The sequence below is a fragment of the Pelodiscus sinensis genome, chromosome 4, assembly GCF_052426305.1.
Source record: "Pelodiscus sinensis isolate ZL-2025 chromosome 4, ASM5242630v1, whole genome shotgun sequence".
Taxonomy (NCBI): domain Eukaryota; kingdom Metazoa; phylum Chordata; order Testudines; family Trionychidae; genus Pelodiscus; species Pelodiscus sinensis.
Genome location: NC_143055.1, coordinates 112159127 through 112180125, shown reverse-complemented (window position 1 = coordinate 112180125; position 20999 = coordinate 112159127). Strand labels below are relative to the sequence as shown.

Sequence of the window (20999 nt, the reverse complement as noted above, 5' to 3'; positions counted from 1 at the left end):
CTGTGTAGCCAGCCTGTGGCCCTTTAAGGGCTCCGGGGCCGGGAGGGGAACAGTAGAGTTTCCCTGGTGTTGGCCAGAGTGGCCACCAGGGCAAGCTGGGAAGGGCTAGCCTCCCACTAGTTCGAATTAAGGGGCTACACAGCCCTTAATTCGAACTAGTAAATTCAATCTAGGCTTAATCCTCGTGGAATGAGGATTACCTAGTTCAAACTAAGCGCTCCGTTAGTTCGAATTAAATTCAAACTAACGGAGCGCTAGTGTAGCGCCTATGACAGTTAGTTCGAACTAACGTCCATTAGTTGGAACTAACTTTGTAGTGTAGACATACCCTGGGCTACTATGGACACCCTCTCTTTCCAGAAACACCTCTAGGTCATCCTCTGGTCCTGTCTTGACAAGCTTGATAGGCGCCAGTGCTGGTGCAGGTACAGGAAGCTCAGCTGGGGTTATGGGTTGCAACAGGAAAGTCACTTGTTGTATCAGCTACTGTTGCTGGGCTGCTAATTCCCCAATTAGCTGTTGCTGCTGCTGAACTACCTGTTGTAACAGTTGCTGCTGTCAGTTGGCATTTTGCTCTGCCATCCACTTCAGCAGCGGCTCCATCTCCCTTCAAGGGCTGGCCCCACACTCACTTGTTCTATTGCTGACTTTTTAACAAAGTCTTCAGCAGGACTAGGGCAGTGCCCACATTCTCCACCACTTGTGGCCATGTCTCCCTGTCAGTGGGGTGGCCTCACAGTTAAGTCCCGGATTTAGCCGGCAGAAAAGGGGTGGAGACCCCTATCACTGATGCCTCAGGCCTAGGAATTCCAACCTACTGTCTATGTACAGTCCTTAAGTTTGGGGTATGGCTCCAAGAGTCCAAAATTCTCCCTCTTCAGTGAGGGTTTTGAGTGGGTTCCCCCCTTATTCTCCTCCAGAGTGGGGCTGGAGGCTTACTTGCTCCTGTGGCTGGCCAAGTGGACAGGCTTTGGCTCAGGTCCTGAAGACTGCAGAACCATGCTCCTATCTCCTTGCTGGTCAGCCCCTAACTGAGCCAGGCTCCTTCCTTTTATGCTCCCTCTAGGACTGGCATTGGCTACAGGTAAAGTGGGGCGGGGCTAGCGGGGCCAGAAGGCTTTCTTTGACTCTTGTGATGCCAGGCCCCACTCTCTTCACTTTCTTACACCATCTTATAGTCCATTCACCCAAGCCACATGTCTTTAACTTGCTGGCAAGATTACTGTGGTAATATCGTGTCAAAAGATTTGCAGAAGTCAAGGTATATCACGTCCACCACTTTCCCCAGGTCCACAGAACTAGTTATCTCATCATAGAAGGCAACAAGGTTGGTCATGTATGACTTGTCCTTGGTGAATCCATGTTGACTGTTCCTGATCTTCTTCTTCTCCTCCAAGTGTTTCAAAATGGATTCCTTGAGAATCTGCTCCATGATTTTTCCAAGGACTGAGTTGAGGCTGAAAGGTCTGTAGTTTCCTGGATTCTCCTACTTCCATTTTTTAAGGATGCTGTTTTCCAATCGGCTGTGATGTTCCCCGATGGCCACAAGTTTTCAAAAATAATGGCCAAGGGCTCCGCAATCACATTTGGCAGCTCTCTCAGCACCTTCAGATATATTAGTTACAGCCCCATGGACTTGTGCATTTCCAGTTTTTCTAAATAATCCTTAACCTGTTCTTTCACCACTAAGGGCTGCTCCGCTTACTATGTTGCCCAGTGCAGCAGTCTGGAAGCTGACCTTGTCTGTGAAGACCAAGGCAAGAAAAGCATTGGGTGCTTCAGATTTTTCCACGTCATCTGTTACTAGGTTGCCTCCTCCATTCAGTAAAGGTCCCGCACTTTCCCTGACCTTTTTCGTTTTGCTAATATACCAGTAGAAACCCTTCTTGTTATCCTTCACATACCTTGCTAGCTGCAACTCCAATTGTTCTTTGGCCTTCCTGGTTATACCCCTGCATATTCAAGGAATGTTTTGATATTCCTCCCTAGTCATCTGTCCAAGTTTCCACCTCTTGTAATTTTCCTTTTTGTGTTTAAGCTCACCAAACATATCTCTGTTAAGTCAAGCTGGTCACCTGCCATATTTGCTATGTCTTCTGTACACTGAGATGGTTTGTTCCTGAGCCTTTAAAGTGTGTGTATACAACAAAGTTAATTCAGAATAGCATCTGTTATTCTGAAATAACTATGCGAGCATATACACAGCAATTCCGTTATTTTGAAATAATTTTGAAATAACGGACAGCTTATTCCGACTTCTGTAAACCTCATTCTATGAAGAATAACACCTATTCCAAAATAGCTATTTCAAAATAAGGCATGTGTAAGGCAAAATAAGGCATTTCAAAATAGCTCCACTTCTGCTATTTTGAAATAGCCCCTCACCAGGGCCATTCTAAGTTATTTCTCCTGGGGCTGTAAAACTAAGTAGCACATCTACATTAAGGAAGCCTGCCTTGGACTAATTTTGAGGCTTCCCTGCAGTGTAGATGTGCTATTTTGAAATAAACTATTTCAGAATAACTATTCTGGAATAGCTTGTTCTGAAATAACTGTATATAGATGTAGCCAAAAAGGCTTCTCTAAAATACAGCCAGCTCTCCTGGACTCCTTTCCCCCCTCATATCAGCTTCCAAAGGGATCTTGCCCCTCAGTTCCCTGAAGGAGTCAAAGTCTGCAGATCTGTTTAGATCTCTTTGTTTCCTGGAGGATTCAACAGTGAGGACCATCAGTGTGAAAGCTATTTCCCCACCCTGCCTTCCTGTTTTTTCTGGCCCATAGTTGCCTGCACAACAGCTCTGTTCCATGGGTTTTGTCACCAGCTGCTGTCCTTGAAACCTCATGTGATAGGGAGCACAATCATGCATTGGGGAAAATCTTCCCCTTGCACTTGTGACGGAAGAATCCCAAGCATTGTTACAGACTGGGGACTGAATGGCTAAGTAGCAGTTCAGCAGGAAAGACCTGGGGATTACAGTGGATGAGAAGCTGGATATGAGTCAACAGTGTGCCCTTATAGCCAAGAAGGCTAATGGCATATTAGGGTGCATTAGGAGGAGCATTGCCAACAGATCCAGAGAAGTGATTATTCCCCTTTATTCGGCTCTGGTGAGGCCATATCTGGAATATTGTGTCCCGTTCTGGGCCCCCCACTATAGAAAGGATGTGGACGCATTGGAGAGGGTCCAGCGGAGAGCGACCAAAATGATTAGGAGGCTGGAGCGCATGACCTATGAGGAGAGACTGAGGTTACGTCTACACTTCCTCCCTAGTTCGAGCTAGGGATGCAAATGTAGCTGACCGAAATTGCTAATGAAGTAGGGATTTAAATATCCTGCGATTCATCGGCATAATCTCACCCGCATGTTATTCCGCTCAACAGCTGATTCGAACCAGGAAGTATGCTCCTGGACGCGTTAGTTTGAATCAAACTCTATGGGTCGAACTAGCGTTACTCCTCATTTTTTATTCGAACTAACGTGTTCCAGAGTGCACTTCCTGGTTCGAATCAGCTGTTGAGCGGAATAGCGCGCGGCGAGATTATGCTAATGAAGTGCAGGATATTTAAATCCCCGCTTCATTAGCAATTTCAGTTGGCTACATTTGCATCCCTACCGCGAACTAGGGAGCAAGTGTAGACATACCCTGATGGATTTGGGTTTGTTTAGTCTGCAGAAGAGAAGAGTGAGGGGGGATTTGATAGCAGCCTTCAACTTCCTGAAGGGTGGTTCCAAAAGTGATGGAGAAAGGCTGTTCACAGTAGTGACGGATGGCAGAACAAGGTGCAGTGGTCTCAAGTTATGGTGGGGGAGGTCTAGGTTGGATATTAGGAAAAACTATTTCACGAGGAGGGTGGTGAAGCACTGGAATGAGTTACCTAGGGAGGTGGTGGACTCTCTATCCCTAGAGGTGTTTAAGTCTCGGCTTGACAAAACTCTGGCTGGGTTGATTTAGTTGGGATTGGTCCTGCTTTGGGCAGGGGGCTGGACTTGGTGACCTCCTGAGGTCTCTTCCAGCTCTGTGATCTCCACAATATTTTTTCTAAGTATAAACTGGTTGTCTCTAGTTACCTGCTCATTGTATCTTTGGTGCAGATTCCTTGTTTCTGTTCTGTATATTTGCATCAGTTGATATTTAAAAACACCCTCTTACATTTTTTTCTCTTGTCACTCTGACAACTTGTAATATATGTAAAATTATCTTTGTCTATTATGAAATTAACAAGAATACTGAGAGTATTATTGGTCTGTGTATTAGTCATTCTGACTTGGAAAACACACAGTATACTCAGGCTGAGGCAGATTATTGAAATATCATTTGAAACAGGTAGTTGCAGCTATCTGACAATATAATGTTCTAACAAGCTTTCATAAATCATAATATTTTATGAAGCTGTTAGAAAAAAGTAAAATACCAGAAAAGTAGAATATAACATTAAAAATCCACATAGTTCTTAGTTATCCAATCCAATCCATTCCCCCTCTCATATTATGGCTTATATTGTTCATTCTGAAGTGTTTTTGTCCACCCAAGTTTTGGATAATTATAGTAAGAACATAATAACCGGATAATGTGATTAAAGTTTATCAGTCATTTATTAACAACATCTCTTAGAAAAGTATTTCACAGACTGCTTAAACTTTTTGCTATTTGAAAACTTTCCCTCAAGTATAAATGTTTGCATATGATTGTACCTTATTGCTTAATAATATCTATATACTGTACTGGTCTAAACATATTCCAAAGTACTGTATACCCTCAGAGCAATTGGTTTATTACAGAATTAAAAGGGAGCATCTGTATGTAGTTGTTCTACTGAAATGTATATTCAATAATCTTGCCATGAAAAAAATCCCTTTTCTTTGATTGGCTACTGTCAACCTTAAAAGCATGAACACTTTGCCTTATTTAGATACACATTCTATAGAAAATACTAGAAAGAGTGTAATAGCCTTCAGGAATATTTCATTTATTTATTAAGGGAAAAACTGCACTTTTAAAAGATCAACCACTAGTTTTAATATCTGGGGTTTGGTGTCTTAAGAGGATGAAGAGGTAGGGACAAGCTAAGATTGCCATGCTTCTGTACATAGTGGATACAAAATTCTGAAGGCAAAAAAGTAGTTTGATTTGTATGGTAAAGGAATAAAAGTACAGTGATTATAACAAACTCTGCATGAAGTGGCTAAAAATGGTTTGCAACAAACCGTGGTTCAGAGACTTGGATGCGGTATGGCTACTGAAAAGAAACATACATATTGATAACTCAACCAGACCTCTTAACCAATCAGAATGCAGGGGCTTTCATAATTGAGAAATAAGTGCTGGTTGTGGTTCAGTAATTGCACAGCATCCCTGCTTTCTGGCTGTCATAACTATATTTCGTTACAATTCTGGGTCTGTTTTTGCCACTCTGAAGATTCCTCCTTATTTATTTTTGTCTGCTGTTCCACTTCCAATAAGTGTTCATGTATTTTATTTTCCTGTTTTCCTCCATGTTTGCAACATCCCACCTCATTTTCTGAAATACAAATTAAAGTGTTTCTTCCCTCATTCTCCAGATTTTTATGGGAAACCAAAATCAAAATAGGATGCAACAATCATCCCTTTGGGGCTTCAACAGGGACTTCATCTCAATTACATGCATTGCCATATATCTATATTTGTATAAGATTTTTCACATATGCAATGCATAATAATAATAAACAGAGACAAAGGAAAAATCAAAAGACATCAAACAAGTATCTAACAAAAATTATATTTGTAGCATATCTGTAGACTAGAGAAGAGAAAGAAGCAAGAGTTACACCAAATAATTATTCAAATAGGGAAACAAAATTTTTTGTCCTCTGTTTCGGTGGCTGTTTGGCATAAAAATAAAATGATAGCACATCAGTTCATTTATACCACACTTTACTTTATAATCTATCAGAACTATTTAATAGCACTGTCTGCATCAATTTAATCTAATTCTTCCAATAATATCCCATTGGCACTGCATCAAATTATGTATTAGTATAACAGATAATCTCTGATCTAGATTTTCAAATGAATAAAGCAACAGAGATGGCAGCCATATAAAGTTAATATTTACCAACATTTACTGTGTCAGTACCTGATATACAAAATAGATTACCTTTCCTGAGCATATGGAAATACTTTGCAATATCACATTCCATCCTGATATAATTGTCTTTTTAACAATGACAACTGTGTTTCTATATCTACCTAATGGTACTATGTTACTTTTATTTAAAGCTGTGAAAATAGTGGATTTTTCAGTTAATTAGCAATTCCAGAAAAAAAAATCTCTGGTCAAGCCCAATAACAAATTTCTCAAAATGTTCAGACAACTGGGAAGCTGAAAATTTGTTTTGGATCAAACAAAACATTTCATTTGACCCGAAATGTTTTTTTTTCTATTTTAAGCATTTTAAATACTTATTAAAACATATTTAAAGATATTTCTAAAGAAAAAGTCATTTTGAACAAAAAAAATCAACATTTTATTTCAAATGAAATGTTACGAGTTTTTTTAGTATGTTTTCAACACATTTTAGTGAAAACAACCTGAATTCAAGAAACATTTTGGTGTTACCAAAAGAGTTTGGGCTGAGAAATTTCACCCACTTTACTCCTAGGCTACGTCTACACTGCAAGGTTTTTGCGCAAAAACCTGTGGAGCATCCACACCTCAAACACGTTTTTGCGCAAGTAAATTAACAGTAAAACGGCAGAAGGGAAGGCTTTTTCTGGAGTAGGTAAACCTCCTTTTACGAGGCATAACCCCTTTTTGTGCTACAGCTGTTGCGCAAAAAGGGAAGTATGGATACTTCAGAGGGAAAAAGCACAAGTGCTTCATTCATTCTATGAATGTCCATCAGAGCTTTCTTGCACAAGAGCATCCATGCAGTGTGGACACTCTCTTGCACAAAAGCATAAGGTGAGGACGTACGCTTGCCCAAGAAGTTTTTGCGCAAAAACTCTTGCACAAAAGGCTTCTTGCGTAAGAAGCCTGCAGTGTAGAAGTAGGGCTACTGTTAATTCATGTGATTTGTTGAATTTGTTATTGAGGACTTAGATTTCAGCCACTTTGAGGATTATAGTTCTCTGCTGCATATATGAAAGGGTGAGACACAATTAGCTGCAACTCTGAAACAATGATAGCTTATGGATGAGGGATAACGAATGGAAAAAAGAAATCTGTATTTTTGTCATTTCTGCTGAGGGACTGAAAATGTTTACCTATCTTTTGAGTTCTGTTTTTACTAATATGGATGTGTGTTTGAACTAAAACTGTTGCAACTATTTATTATGAAACTTTACTTGCTGTGACTAAGAATTCTGCAGGTTATAATAAGGAGGAAGTAAGTAATGCTTTGTTGGAAGAATGAAACTGAAGAACAATGAAAACCCCCCTTTTTTTTTGTGCTGGGCAGGCAACTTCTTTGTTGCAGTCCATCTATATGATATCTATTGGATTCCTGGCATACACTAATTTTATTATATTTGTGCTTAAAGAGGTCATACTTTTCAGGTGTAGTCTACTTATAAACTTATGCAGTATATCTTGTATGATATTATTATACACCTGGTGTTTGCAGACTTTGCCTTTAATATTTATTCCATTATTTTAGTAACTATGAAGTGAAAATAAGATGAGAGTCACAAAGTCCAAATTCCTCCTTTTAAAAAACTATAATTGTAATTCATTTTAAGCTTTACAAATCCTTGGGTAGTCTCTGTCAGCTATCTGTATCTTAGGCTATGATTACACAGCGATGCTAAAGTGGAATTAAGCTATGCTACTTGAGCTATGTGGATTGCTTAAGTCGAAATAGTTTAATTTGGCTTTTGGAGCTGCCTGAATAGCAGGAAGTGGAAGGAAGAACACTCTTCCTTTGACTTCCCTTACTACTTGTAAAATGAGGGCTACAGGGGTTGGAATAAAAAATCCTCCAACTCGCCATTATTTCAAAGTAGTGACTTGCAGTGTAGACATGCTTTTTGTTATTTCAGAATGTCAGTTATTCCAAAATAAAGCTGCTGTGTAGACATAGCCTTAGGTACCCATTACCATAGTATATGAACACCTCACCATTTTTACTATATTTATCCCCACAACACTTCTGTGAGGTAGGGAAGTACATTATTATTGTCCCTATTTTGCAGATGAGGAACCGAGAAGTGGAGGCTAAGTGATTTGCTCAATATAATATAAGAAGTTTATGTGAAAGCAAGGACTTGAATGATGATTTTTCCCTATTGCCCTAATCACTGGACCATCCTGCCCCCTCTTTTCTTTATATGAGACCTGAACAAAATCTAAAAAATAGATAAACCATTTATATTTCTCCTGTCGTCTTCTACAAAAAAAACTTAACACACAGCAACATCACAGATGTATCTTCCATTTTAGCATTAGAATGCATTGTGGTATCTGACAGCATGATGAGCTAAGCATAAGTAAATGTAGATGCATTACCAGTGATTTCTATATGTATCTACAAACCAAAAACCAAACATGTATAGTTTCAAACTGAGTCCTTCCAGCTTTGTACTGTGTGATTCTTACAATGAAGGCTCTTTGAGGCAGGTACTATTTTATTCTAGATTCATTTGTACAGTCAAGCATCCTTTCGTCAGAATAACAACAATACCCAGAAAGCCCAGATTTCATTATATCAAATGTAGTATAAACAGTAAAATGTGCAGTAGAATTTTCAGAAACATTTATAGAACTAAAATTACAAATTCACACTATTAGCAGAAAATTTTGTTTTGAACTTATTGGACTGCTGGTAGGATATACAGGACACTACTTCTCGCAGCTTCCATTGGCCACGGATTGCTGTTCCTGGCCAATGGGAGCTGTGGGAAGCAGTGTCCTGGTCCACGCCTCTTCCCGCCACTCCTGTAGGCCAAGAACAGTGATCCATGGCCAAGAGGAGCAGCAATTGCTGGTACCTGTGGCCATGAAGGTAAATAGAACAGCAGCCTGCCATGGGCTAACCCTAAAGAATTGCTACTTTGTTGTTGCCTACTGCTGGCCTAATATCCCTCCTGTGTAGAGTTAAAATGCCTTGACTGTCTATTTCTAACCTTACTTTGCTTGGATTTCTTCTATGGGTAACATTAACTCTGAATTTCCTGGGTTTATTACATCTTGAAATATTTTTTACCATTAGTTACTGATATACGCTGTGAATCTTAACTTAATCCTAACATCTATCCCCACCCCTCCAGTAAAGTATGTGCTTAAATCAGGGATGGGTAATAACATGGTGGCAGTTTGCCAAGGCTATCCCCTGGCAGGCCACCACTACTATATTTACCTGCACAATCACAGGTACAGGTGATCACAGCTCCCATTGGCCACTACTCTGTCCATGGAAGTAGTGATTAGCAGCACAGAGTGGATCACTGCTTCCAGCAGCTCCCATTGGCCAGGAACAGTGATCTGAGGTCAACGTGAGATGTGTTAACTGGTACCTGTGGCTGGGCAGGTAAATATTGCAGAGGGGGCCCTCCAGGAGCTAATCCTGGTGGACCAGATCTGGCCTGCAGACCAGTATTTGCCCATCCCTGTATTAGACAATAATCGTATGATTATCATTTTGACATTTTAGTGTTTGTGGTGTTAATTTACTACGTCTTTAAAAATCCATTTAATCTGGATTTTTCCATATTGGTTCCCCTCATGGCATTAATAAAGGGAACAGTTAAGATTGATGACCTCACTATGTTTTTTTATGCAACATTTCTGAATTTCTTTTAAGCATAACCTTAACTTTCTTAGGCTTGTAATATACACAAGGTTGGACCAACAGGACAGTCCGATTTCCCTGCATTTGTGCTTCCAGAAGAGAACAAGCACTGGAGGTATTGCTAACAGCCATATTTCACAGGATAAGTTCCTAGAAGGGAATACTAGTAGTACAAAATAACTAATCAAACTAGCAGTTTATATTTGATTCCTGAAAGAGCACATGTGGTGAGTGAGCTGGGACTGGACAATATACATTGAAAAACAAAATAACAGCCAGTAAAATCAAATGTTTTTTTTCTCAGAACTACTGGCTTCTGGGTGTTCAACTCATTTTTGGTCTTTGACTCAGGGCTGTAGATCTTTCTTGTGGCTCATAGAAGCTTGACGTTTGTTTTGCAGCTCCCACCCTTCTGTTTGGACTAAACTCCATGGATGCAAAAAGAGGCATTATACAATGTTGTTGTTCTTATAGGAACTACAGAGGTCTGATTTCATTTGTTCACTATTGCATTATTTAACATCATACTTTGGCTTTTCTTCTTTTTTGATATAATCTTTCCATGATTTAGCTCATGATCATAATGCGGACTATCATCAAAACCATTTTGTTTAATATTTTAGCTTAGGTGAAGTAAATGTTGCTGCTATTTACAGAAAATAAACTGGACAAATTATGTCCATTTCTATCACTGATATGTTCATGCCCTTTTTTGTGATACTATCCTCTGCTATCAATTGACCATTATCTACAAGCTTGTGAGTGGTCCCAGGTTAGGTCCCAGTCCTGCCTCAAATGGGAGTTGGGCCTTTATTTTCATAAACTGTTCAGACCCGGTACAATATCTCTGGAATTCAATGGAAAATTCTCCCTCAATTGATAGAAATTGGGTTGAGCCCTAAAACCATTTTAAATGGAGGGTGTACTTAAGGGAAATTGCAAACACTACCGCCCTCACAGTCTGCTATTTCTAACATTTTTCAGTTTTTTCCCCTTGTCATGTCAATAATTAATATAAAGCATAATAGTGCGGGGGAGTTAAATCATTGTGATTTTGAACGCTTTCCCAGGCAGGGCATTAAAATTGCATTGCTATGATAAGTATCTGTCGGAGGGGGAACATTTCCAAAGTTCCATTCCTTCCGGGTGTTGTTTAAATAATGTAACACCCTGGATTCCTTGGATTTATCAAATCTGAAAGTCCCCTTTCAAAACAGATGCAAAATCGACGGTCGATGGAGAGAATAGTTGCCTTTCCCCTGAAGGCCACAGCTAATGAACGCGGGTGAAATGAAGGGGCTCCCCCCCCCTCCCCGGGAGGGAGCCATTAAGCGAGGTATATGCCCCCTCCTGACACCCTGCAGCAGGCTGCCCCGAGGCAATGCAGTGCAGGGCAAGGCGGTGGATCTGCTCTGTACAGCGAGAGCCCTTTTCCTCGCGCGCCGGCCCCCGCCCCAGCATGAACATCCCTCTGCGGGAGGCTGCAGCCCAGCGGGCGGATGAGCGTGGCTCTAACAGGAGCTAAGTTCAAAGGTGGCCCGCGGGGGGCAGCCGCAGCCCGCACCGCGAGCCGTGCCCCCACCCCGGCAGGAAAGGCGCGCGGGCGCCAGGGCTTGGGGCCGCCGGCCTGGAGGCGGGGAGGGGAAGGCGGCGTCTCCCCGCGGCAGGAGGAAGCGGGGCCGGTATCCTGGCATGCGGGCCCGGGGAGTTTCACTTCTGCCGCGCGCGAGCCGAGGCTCCCGGGAGGAGGCAGGTCGGCGCTTCCGGACCCGCGGCTGCAGCTGCAGGCTCCGCGCAGGCGGCGGCCAGGGCGGGGGGTCCCTGCTGCTCACGCGGGCAGGAGCCACCTGCCGCCCCCGGCGCCACTTGCCCTGCGGCGAGGGAGGGGCCGGGACGATGACGCGTCCCTCAGGTGGGTCGGGGCTGCCGCCGGGATGGGGCGGGACGCGGGCAGGGGGCTCGCCCAGCCGGGCGGCGCCAGGGGCGGAGGTCTCCTTCCCCCGCCGCCCCAGCCCCGGGGAGGGGGCTTGCTTCCCGGCCTCCACACGGGGGCTGGCGCTGGGACGCTGCCGCCCCCTGCCTTGCAGCGGTGTCCGTGAAACACGGGGCGTGCGGTGGCTCCGCGCCCCGGGAGGCTCCGAAGTGAAGGCGCTTCAACCCCGGCTCTTTTTTGGAGCCTCAGCCCAGCCTGTGCGCTTGGTTTTAGGTCAGGACTATGACCCCCTCCCATCCATACACACGCTGAGCCCTGTGGGTGTGGGGAGCATGAAGGAGAGACAGGCACCCACGTACCCGCCACATGCTACTGACCAGAGAGATGCACCGAGCCCTGCCAATGACTAATGAGAGTGTAAAGCGTCCCACCAAATACTGCTGGGGGAGCCTGGGATGATCCTAGAGGAGTGTTAAATGCACATTTTTTCTTTGCTTCTCTAAAGTCCAGGCAGGGCAAAGTCTACATTTTTATTTTGCAAAGTGTTTAACTTAGGAGTGAAAATGTCAGGCAAGTTTTTTTTAAAGGGATTTGTAGTACAAGACTTTTGGAAGAGTGTTGTTGCATTGAGGAAGAGCTTAGCTACAGGAACCATTGCTTATTTACAAAAGTATGTTGTTTCCTTCAACAAAATAAATGCTACTGTTGTCTTTATCATGAACAATCTTGTGATTATAGCTTAAGATCTCTTTAGTGAAGTATAACTGTAGACTTATGGCTTATGGAAGTACACACTGCTGGTTTGGGGTCTTAACATCATGTCTAGGTCACTACAACCACTTTTAGGCAAAGGGATAAGGTAAAAGAGACAAGCTTTCCAGCTACAAAAAACTCCTCTTTGGGCTGTGTTGAAATGAAAGATGGGATCTAATGCCCATAAAAACTGGTCCGCAATGAAAGTTCATCTCAAATCGGTTGTCTTGTATTTCAATTGATTCCCATGAATATTTTATATATTTTGTTTTACTCATTTTAATTAGCTAGTGTCAGCTCTCTCTTTTGAATGACAAACTAAATTTTACTCATCACTTCACTGGAGGCCTATCATTATTATTCATTCTTGTTTAGCAACACAAGCTACCCCTATACTTCTATATAACTGTTCCTCCTCCCCCAAATATTCTTCTGTCATATGTTAGTTCAACTTTAAACCTCAATTTTGGTATCATAAAGTTATTTAAGGTTGCAAAGTCAAGCACTTGAAAATAGAAGTTGGAATTAAGAAAGAATGGGCAATTTAAACTCTGGCCCCTTGGAATGTGCATTGTCAGACACATTTTTAATTACACGATCTCATACTATTATTTCCACCTCATGCAATACACAAGATCGACAGTGCTCATTGATCAAAGCAGCTAATCAATATTTCTTTTTATCCCCTTAATTCAATTTGTGGTCTTCAGCCTTACTTACTGCACACATAGATGTTGACTTCTCTTCCAGTGGTTGACCCCTCTCTCTGCACCAGGCCTTGCCCCTATTTCACTCCTTCCCGAAGCCCTCATTCCACCCCATCTCTTCCCACTCTGCTCTGCCCCTGCCCTACTCCATTCCACCTTTTCTCCAAGCCCTTACCCTGCCTTTTTCCCACCTTCTCCCCTCAGGCTATATCTAGATTGCAGGCTTCTTTCAGAAAAAGCTTTTCTGGAAGAGATCTGCAAAAGCGCATCGAAAAAGTGACCTGCTTTTTTCAACAGAGAGCATCCACACTGAATGGATGCTATGTCACATTTCAGCTCTGATTACTATGGATGGAGTGGCCACCAGGGCACCTGTGCTTTTTCCTCTTTCCTCTTCTTTTGAAAGAATTCCCTCTTCCCCGTCCACACTCGCCTTTTTCTGAACGAGCTCTTTAGGAAAAAGGCTTCTTCCTCGTAGAATGAGGACTACCAATGTTAGAAAAACTCCTCTGTTCTTTTGATTTTCTTTTGGAAGAATGCAATTGCAGTGTGCACATAACTGAAGTTTCTTCTGAAAAACAGCCTTTTTTTTTTTCAAAAAAAACCTCTGTAGTGTAGACATACCCTCAGAGCATATCATCTCCACTCTTCTTCCTCCCTCCTAAAGCTTCCTGAGCACCACACAACAGATGTTTGCAGGGTACAGGAGGCAATGGGAGAAGGGGAAGGTAGTTTGTCAGCAGGGTTACTGGTGGGCAAGTGGTGCTGGGGGGCAGGGAGGGCAAGTGGGGACATGGCTGCCAGCGGGTGCAGGCATCCAGTATCTTTTCCCAATGGGTGCTTTAGCTGTAGAGGGCCCATGGAACACAGTTGGTGCCTGTGAACACACCATCCAAACCTTACACTGAATATAGAATTGTCTTGTGGCCCTTTTTATAGCGGTCATCACCATGGCATCCAAGTGCCTTAGAAATTAATGTATTTTTCTTCAGAACCTCCTTGGTATAAGAATATTATTATTTCTGTTTTACCAGAGAGGAAATTGACACAAAGAACACAATAAATTAGGACAGATCCAGGATTAGAATTTAGGGCCACTTGGCTCCCAATCTTAACCACACATCCTTACTGGGAAAAGTATTGAGTATAGACAGCTCCTTCAGGTGGAGTTGAGTTTCCAGCTACACTTCTGAAAATGAGGCTTCAAGTAGGGATGTGAAAGGTTAAGCAACTAACCTGTGAGTGATGGAGCAGCTCCCCATCCGCTGCAAGCAGGTAGCTAATCCAGCCCTACGGGGCATATTGTAGACAGAAGCTACTCCGGATGTCTGTCAATGGTGTGTCTGGGTTGGTGGGAGGGACGCTCCAGCCTGGCTTTCCCTCCCCCTCTTTTAATCAGTTAAACAGTTAAGCAATGAAACAGGATTTTACATCCCTATTCCCAAGTGTTTTAAATTGGTCACCCAGAAAATGAGAATCATACAGGTAGTGACCATTTGTGAAAAATTGTGTTTAAGTGATCTGCTTTCTATCATGTACCAAATCTATGAGAGAAGCAGGGATCTGTTTTCATAACTCTAGAAGACAGAAAAGTATTTTTATCCTTATCTTACATATGAGGAAAAAAGAGATGAAGGCCAGAATTTGTAAAAGTGTCTCTTTTGGATGCGAACATGATGCATGAAACACTCAGGATGTTTTTGCCCCTGCACTCTTAAGATTTTATTGCACTTTTTATGTTCAATGTGCTAACTGATACAGCTGTACTGTGAGGTATAGTAGAACCTCAAAGATATGAACACCAGAGTTACAGACTTACTGGTTAACTAGGCAACATGTGGAATTGGAATGGAGGGAAAACAAACAAATAGAGGTGCATACTGTACTGCCTTGGGACTTTAGCCCGGGGGCTCTGGGCTTCAGTCACAGGGGAAGATGGTTGCACATGCTGGGTGAGTGATTGGAATCAGAGCCAGAGCTTGCAGCGTCAGCCACATGGTGCTGTTTCTGGCTTTTAGCTCTGGCGGAGTGCTGGTTTCAGCCCCAATAGCTATAGTCCTGATCCCTGGTACATGTCCCGCTCCTTGTCTGAATCTGGAAGTGGAGCCATGGAGAGCCTCAAACCCTGGCACCCCCTGTGGGGTAGAAGCTGGAAGCAGTGTTGTGAGGCTCAGGCCCCAGCACCCTCTGTTGGGCAGAAGTTAGGAATGGAACTGCAGGGACTGAAGCCCTGAGCCGCAAGGTCCCCATAGGTCTGAACTTCTGAGCCCTGGTGCTCCCACAAGGCAGAAGTCTTGAGCCCTCCACCCAGATCCCTGGCACCCTTCTTCCTGTGGCTGCAGCCCCAACCTCCTCCTTCTACCCCACCATGGCTGAAATCCTTAATGTCTTATTCAGAGTTATGAACATTTCAGAGTTATAAACAACCTCCTTTCCCAAGGTATCCATAACTCTGAGGCTCATCTGTGAGGGTGGTCAGGCATCTGGTTTTTAACCAGAACTCTCGGCCAAAAGAGGATTATGGTGGCTCTGTTTAGCACCGCCAACCGGCCCATTAAAAGTCCACTCGGCAGTGCAGTGAGTGTGGCTAAAGCAGGAGCCCTACCTGTCCTGCCTCTGTATGACTCCCAGGTAGCAGCCAACACGTCCCTGTGACAAGGAGGAGGGGAGGAAGGTTCTATGTACTGGCGCCACCCCGAGTACCATTTCCATAGCTCCCATTGGCCAAGAACCACAGCCAATGGGAATTGTGAAGGTGGGGCCTTATGGAGCGTCCCTGGTCAGGGAGCCACCATAGGTAAGGGAGCTCAGATCCTGTACCTCCTCCTGAGACCCAACCCCACCCTCTATCCCGATCCCAAGCCCTAAGCTTTATCCAGGAGCCCTCATGCACCCCAAGCCCTTTGGCCTCATCATGGAGACCTTCCTGCATCCCAAATGCCTCATCCCTGACCCAACCCCAGAGCCTGAACCCCCCTTTTACACTCTGAGTCTCTCAGTCCCAGCCCAGAGCCCACCTCTTGATCTCCAAATATCTCATCTCTGACCTTACCCAACCCCCCAGCTGGAGCCTTCATCTCCCTGTGCCCCAAACTCCTGCCCCAGCCTGGTGAAAGCAAGGGAGGGGGATGGACTGAGGGGGCAGACCTCAGAGCAGGGGACAGGACAAAGGTGTTCAGTTTTGTGCCATTACAAAGTTGGCACTCCATGTGGGTAAATAAGTTATTCTCATGTTATAGATGAGAAAAATGAGACAGAGGCAAAATGACTTGCCCAAAGACCACATAGGCTATGTCTAGACTGCAAGCCTCTTTCGAAAGAGGCTCTTTCGAAAGATACTTTCGAAAGAGCCTCTTTCGAAAGAGAGCGTCTAGACTGCACGCGGAATTTCGAAAAAGCAAGCCGCTTTTTCGAAAGAAAGCACCCAGTGAGTCTGGATGCTCTCTTTCTAAAAAGCCTGTTTGCTTTCAAGAACGCCTTTTTCGAAAGAGCACTTTCGAAAGAAGGCATTCTTCCTCGTGGAATTAGGTTTACCACCGTCGAAAGAAAAGCCGCGTTCTTTCGATTTAATTTCAAAGAACGCGGCTGCAGTCTAGACGCAGGTAAAGTTTTTTCGAAAAAAGGCTACTTTTTTCGAAAAAACCCCTGAGTCTGGACACAGCCATAGTGAATCAGTTGTAAAGCAAGGATCAGAACTTAGGATCTCATTACTCTCAACCACGGGCTTTCTGTAAAATAAATATATTGCAGTTGTTAGATGTGGTCCCATTAATCAATTTTCATTTGCACTCCTACCAGGCAGTATTTTTTTTAAGTAAAGGCTTTTCATGAAAAAAAAATATGGTCAATTACATACCGATGTATGCCTTAAGAGTTACCATTATTATGCACACAGTTACATATTCCCATGTGGAAATGATGAGTTAGGCATCGAAACATATACAATTGAATGGCAGCAGCTGAATATACAAGTGTAGGTGTACAGTTATATGTGGGCCTTGGATCTCTTGATATCAAAGCTTGGCTCTCTTTTCATAAAGGCCTCTGCAACTGGATTCAAATCCTGAGTCCAGCACCTTTGCCACGTCTTTGGATTAATTGCAAAGCAAATGGCTGGAGGTGAATAAAGGAATCTGCCACTTCCAGGCTACAGAAAGCTACTTTGATCCAATAGCCATCAACAGTAAAAAGAGCAGGTTTTCCTAGCAGTGGATCCTGTGGCCTCACACCCTCTCCATACTCTCTCCGTAAGTGATGTGGGGCTGTGGAAAAAAGATTATGTGCCCCCTGCACAGAACCTGCCAATTTAGTCCTTTCCAGAGTGATGGGGCTGGGGAAAATTACTGCACTGTAGTGCTACTTGTATGGTTGATTTGGTTCGCTGTGCTTGTCCAAAATGTAGCCAAGTCAGAGTGTGAAATTTGCTTGGTCTGTAGTGGTAGGTAGGGGCCAATGAGTGACAGAATTGTTCATAGGAAACTCAGACTTCTTTATGCAAAGTAACAGAGAGGTAGCCGTGTTAGTCTGATCTTGGTAAAACAAAAAAAGCAGTCATGTAGCACTTTAAAGACTAACAAGATAGTTTATTAGGTGATGAGCTTTCGTGGGGCAGACTCACTTGAAGTGGGTCTACCCCACGAAAGCTCATCACCTAATAAACTATCTTGTTAGTCTTTAAAGAGCTACATGACTGCTTTTTTTTTCTTTATGCAAGTTCCACTACACATACTGTGCCTAGTGTAGAGAAAGCATTAACGAATGGCATATCTTTTGACATCTGTCTTCACTTAGGCCGGGGGAGAGGCAGAGAGGTATGATAATCCACTAACAGTGATACCATACTTGATTTATATCTCTTCTCCATGTTCACACAGATATATGTTATAACAGAGATTAGCCATCATGTATTTTTTATTTACATAAAGTTCACTTCTTATCTCCCACCTGATAGAAATAAATCATTAAAATTGATTGACCATGTTAATCCTACAGTGGAAACTAGCCAATGACTAGAGTTGGAAATATTTGATTATTGTATTTCATGAATCACAGAAAACATCAATATGTATTTTCAATTTTAAAAATTAATTTACCTTGTGCACTTTTATAGGAAATAAATAATCCTCAGCACTTAATTCAAAATATGTAAAGAGTGAGATTTAAAGAAGATTCAAAATTCATGTCAAAGCATTTGATAATCACATAACATCTCAATATTTTGAGTATAATGGAATATTAATATTTTTGCAAAATCCTGTGGTGTGCATTCACACATGTATGCAATCTTATTAGATAAAAAGTGTTTTTGTGTATTCAAAATGACTTTTCTATACATTTTGCTTAATAAAGATGAAAACATTTTGATAGGTTTTTGGATGAACGGAAAAAACTAGTATTACTGAGATTTAAAGACAGAAATCTAATTTTTCCAAATCTAATATTTAAAGGTTGGGATTGGCTATTTCATCTCTATCCAAGATGCTATCCAGCTGCCAGTATCTTAAAACTACCCCAGGTGGCTGGAAACTTAAATTCCCTTCTAAAAAAATGACTAAGGTTGTGAAAAGGAAAACACGTTCCATTCAGGGATGGGGAACCTTTTTTGGGTTGTGGGGCTGCACATAAGTAGGAAGCAAACCCACCTCTCCCCAAAAAACCCACCTCAATTACATGGCCTCTGAATGAGAAATAGAAAGACACTCCTTACATTGCCTTTGCAAACCAGAGTGTAGAGGGACATGGGCTAGTAAACTATGTGTCCCTCCCCCCAGGCTCTGGGTTGGGGGCCAAATATGAGGGATTCAGTGTGTGGGAGGAGGCTTCCAGGAAGAGGGCATGGGGTGCAGCATCTGGGAGAGTAAGAGGGTGCAGGAGCGGGCTGGGCAGGAGGTAGGGTGCAGGAGAGGAGGTAGGGAGCAGAAGTGTGCTGGGGATGGGAGGTGGGGGCTTGGCAGGAGGTAGGGTGTAGGAGTCTGGTTGGGAGCGGTCGCTTACATGGTACAGTTTTCCAGAGACACACATAGCTTCATATCCCTTGCCACTCCTAGGTAGAGTTGCCAGGTGTCTGGTATTCTCCCAGCCACTCCCTCCGCCCCCGCCAGACTTCTGTGCAATCACAGGCTCCCAGTGCTGATGACGGCCCCGCCTCCCAGCCTGGGAGTCACAGCTGGGAGGCAGGGTTGCGATCGCCGCTCTGGGTGCCCCAGAATGAGGGAGGAGGGGGGGCTTATTATCCCATGTTTCTTTTATTTTTTTTGCTCGACCAAAAAATACCGGATATCCGGTATTTTTTGGGAGATCATCTGGCAACCCTACTTAGGCACCACCCCCTGCTGCTCCTATTGGTTGCAATTATGCCCAATGGGAACGTCTAGGGAAAAAGCCTCCAGGCAGTGCTTTGCTACACTGTCATTTACACAGGGAGGGAGGGAGAGAGGGAGAGAGTGTGGCAGTGCACAGAGCCTCTTCCTCCCCCTGCCAGGCAGAGCCCATGGATTGGATTCAACCCTGGCTTGCCTGACTCCGGCCCCTGAGGGGCTCCCCCCGCCTTGTAGTGAGAAGCTGTTGCTGGCATACCAGCTCCACAGGGAGAAGCCACAGTGGGATACAGAACTGGAGCGCCAGCCCTGCCTCCTGCAAGTTGGAGGGAACACCGAGGGTCGGATCCAGGCAAGCAGGGGCTTTAACCTGCCTCTGGGCCTTAGGGTTCTCCATCCCTGCTTTAAACACTAAAACACCACGAGATATTGGACCAAGTTTATTTGTGAACAAAACGGGCGTTAGAGGCTGGCATTATGGATCATTTGGAGACTAAAGTCAACAGCTTGGTAGGAATAAAACTAGGTAGGGCGGAGATTGATTATGAAGGTCCTTCTGAGCAAATAGAAGCAGCATCTGTTCGATGCAATAGAAAAGGGGATGCCAGGAGAGGATTTCAGTGAGAGGCTATGGATTAGGAAAACTGTCTTTGCAGAAGCAGTCTAAATGTCTGTGAACAAAGCAAGCTTGCATTGAAAAAAAGTTGCAGTAATTGAAATGTGGGATTAAAGCTTGGATGTGATATTTAGGTGTGTGGATGATTAGGAAAAGCTGTATGTTAGATGTGATGTAGAAAGAATTGGACAATTCAGATATAGCCTGGATGTGAGGACCTAGCGTGAGGTCTGGGCTGTAAGTGAATCATAATGTTTCCTGTCCTTGCAATTTTATTGTGAATCTTGTAATATTTGGTGTTTCTCTTAAAGTCCTAATTTCTGGTGTAATTAGATTTATGTGACAATCTCAGCTTTTGTCAGAAAAAAAAAGTTTCAATCTCAGTGTTCTGTAGACAAAATACTTGAAAATATGAATTCTAAAGGTTTAAGTACCAGAAAACAAATAAGTGCCTAGATTTCATTATTTTGAAAAATTCTGTGTTTAGCCTAGTCTTAAGATTTTAAAAAATTTGATATATGATTTTTGAATGATGGGATCACAAATCATGGAGTCATAAATTTTGAGCAGAGACAAAGTGGGGGAGGGGAATTTTCAAAGATATTTGAAAATCTTTGCTGAAAACCTGAACTCTCATAATGATTTTTCTTTGTAATCTGCAGCTGAAAAAAAGGAAGAGTTTTGTCAGAATTGCACTCACACAATGCAGTTTCTGTTCCTTCCCTGAACTTTTATTCCTTTCTCCTGTCTCTGTGTGCTTGGCCATCTCATATGCTCGCTGAAGCTTAAAATAGGTAGTACAATAGACACATCTGCATTACATTGTACTGAAAATATTATAATATATATAAACAATTATTTTCTCCTACCTCAGCAGTTTCTCTTGGTGCTGGTCTGAGTACCTGG

General features: G+C 43.1%; 1 protein-coding gene across 3 annotated transcripts in view; it reads left to right on the top strand.

Moving 5' to 3' along the window:
• The first annotated feature begins 11403 nt into the window (after window positions 1-11403).
• Window positions 11404-20999, top strand: part of BANK1 (B cell scaffold protein with ankyrin repeats 1) — a 416748-nt gene continuing 407152 nt past the window's right edge. The window contains exon 1 of one of the 3 annotated variants that reach the window (XM_089778053.1): window positions 11404-11679. In XM_089778053.1, coding sequence (XP_089634179.1) covers window positions 11460-11679 — 220 coding nt within the window. In that variant the 5' untranslated portion in view covers window positions 11404-11459. The remainder of the gene's footprint in view (window positions 11680-20999) is intronic. The other 2 variants (XM_075929668.2, XM_075929667.2) reach the window with 2 other exon arrangements.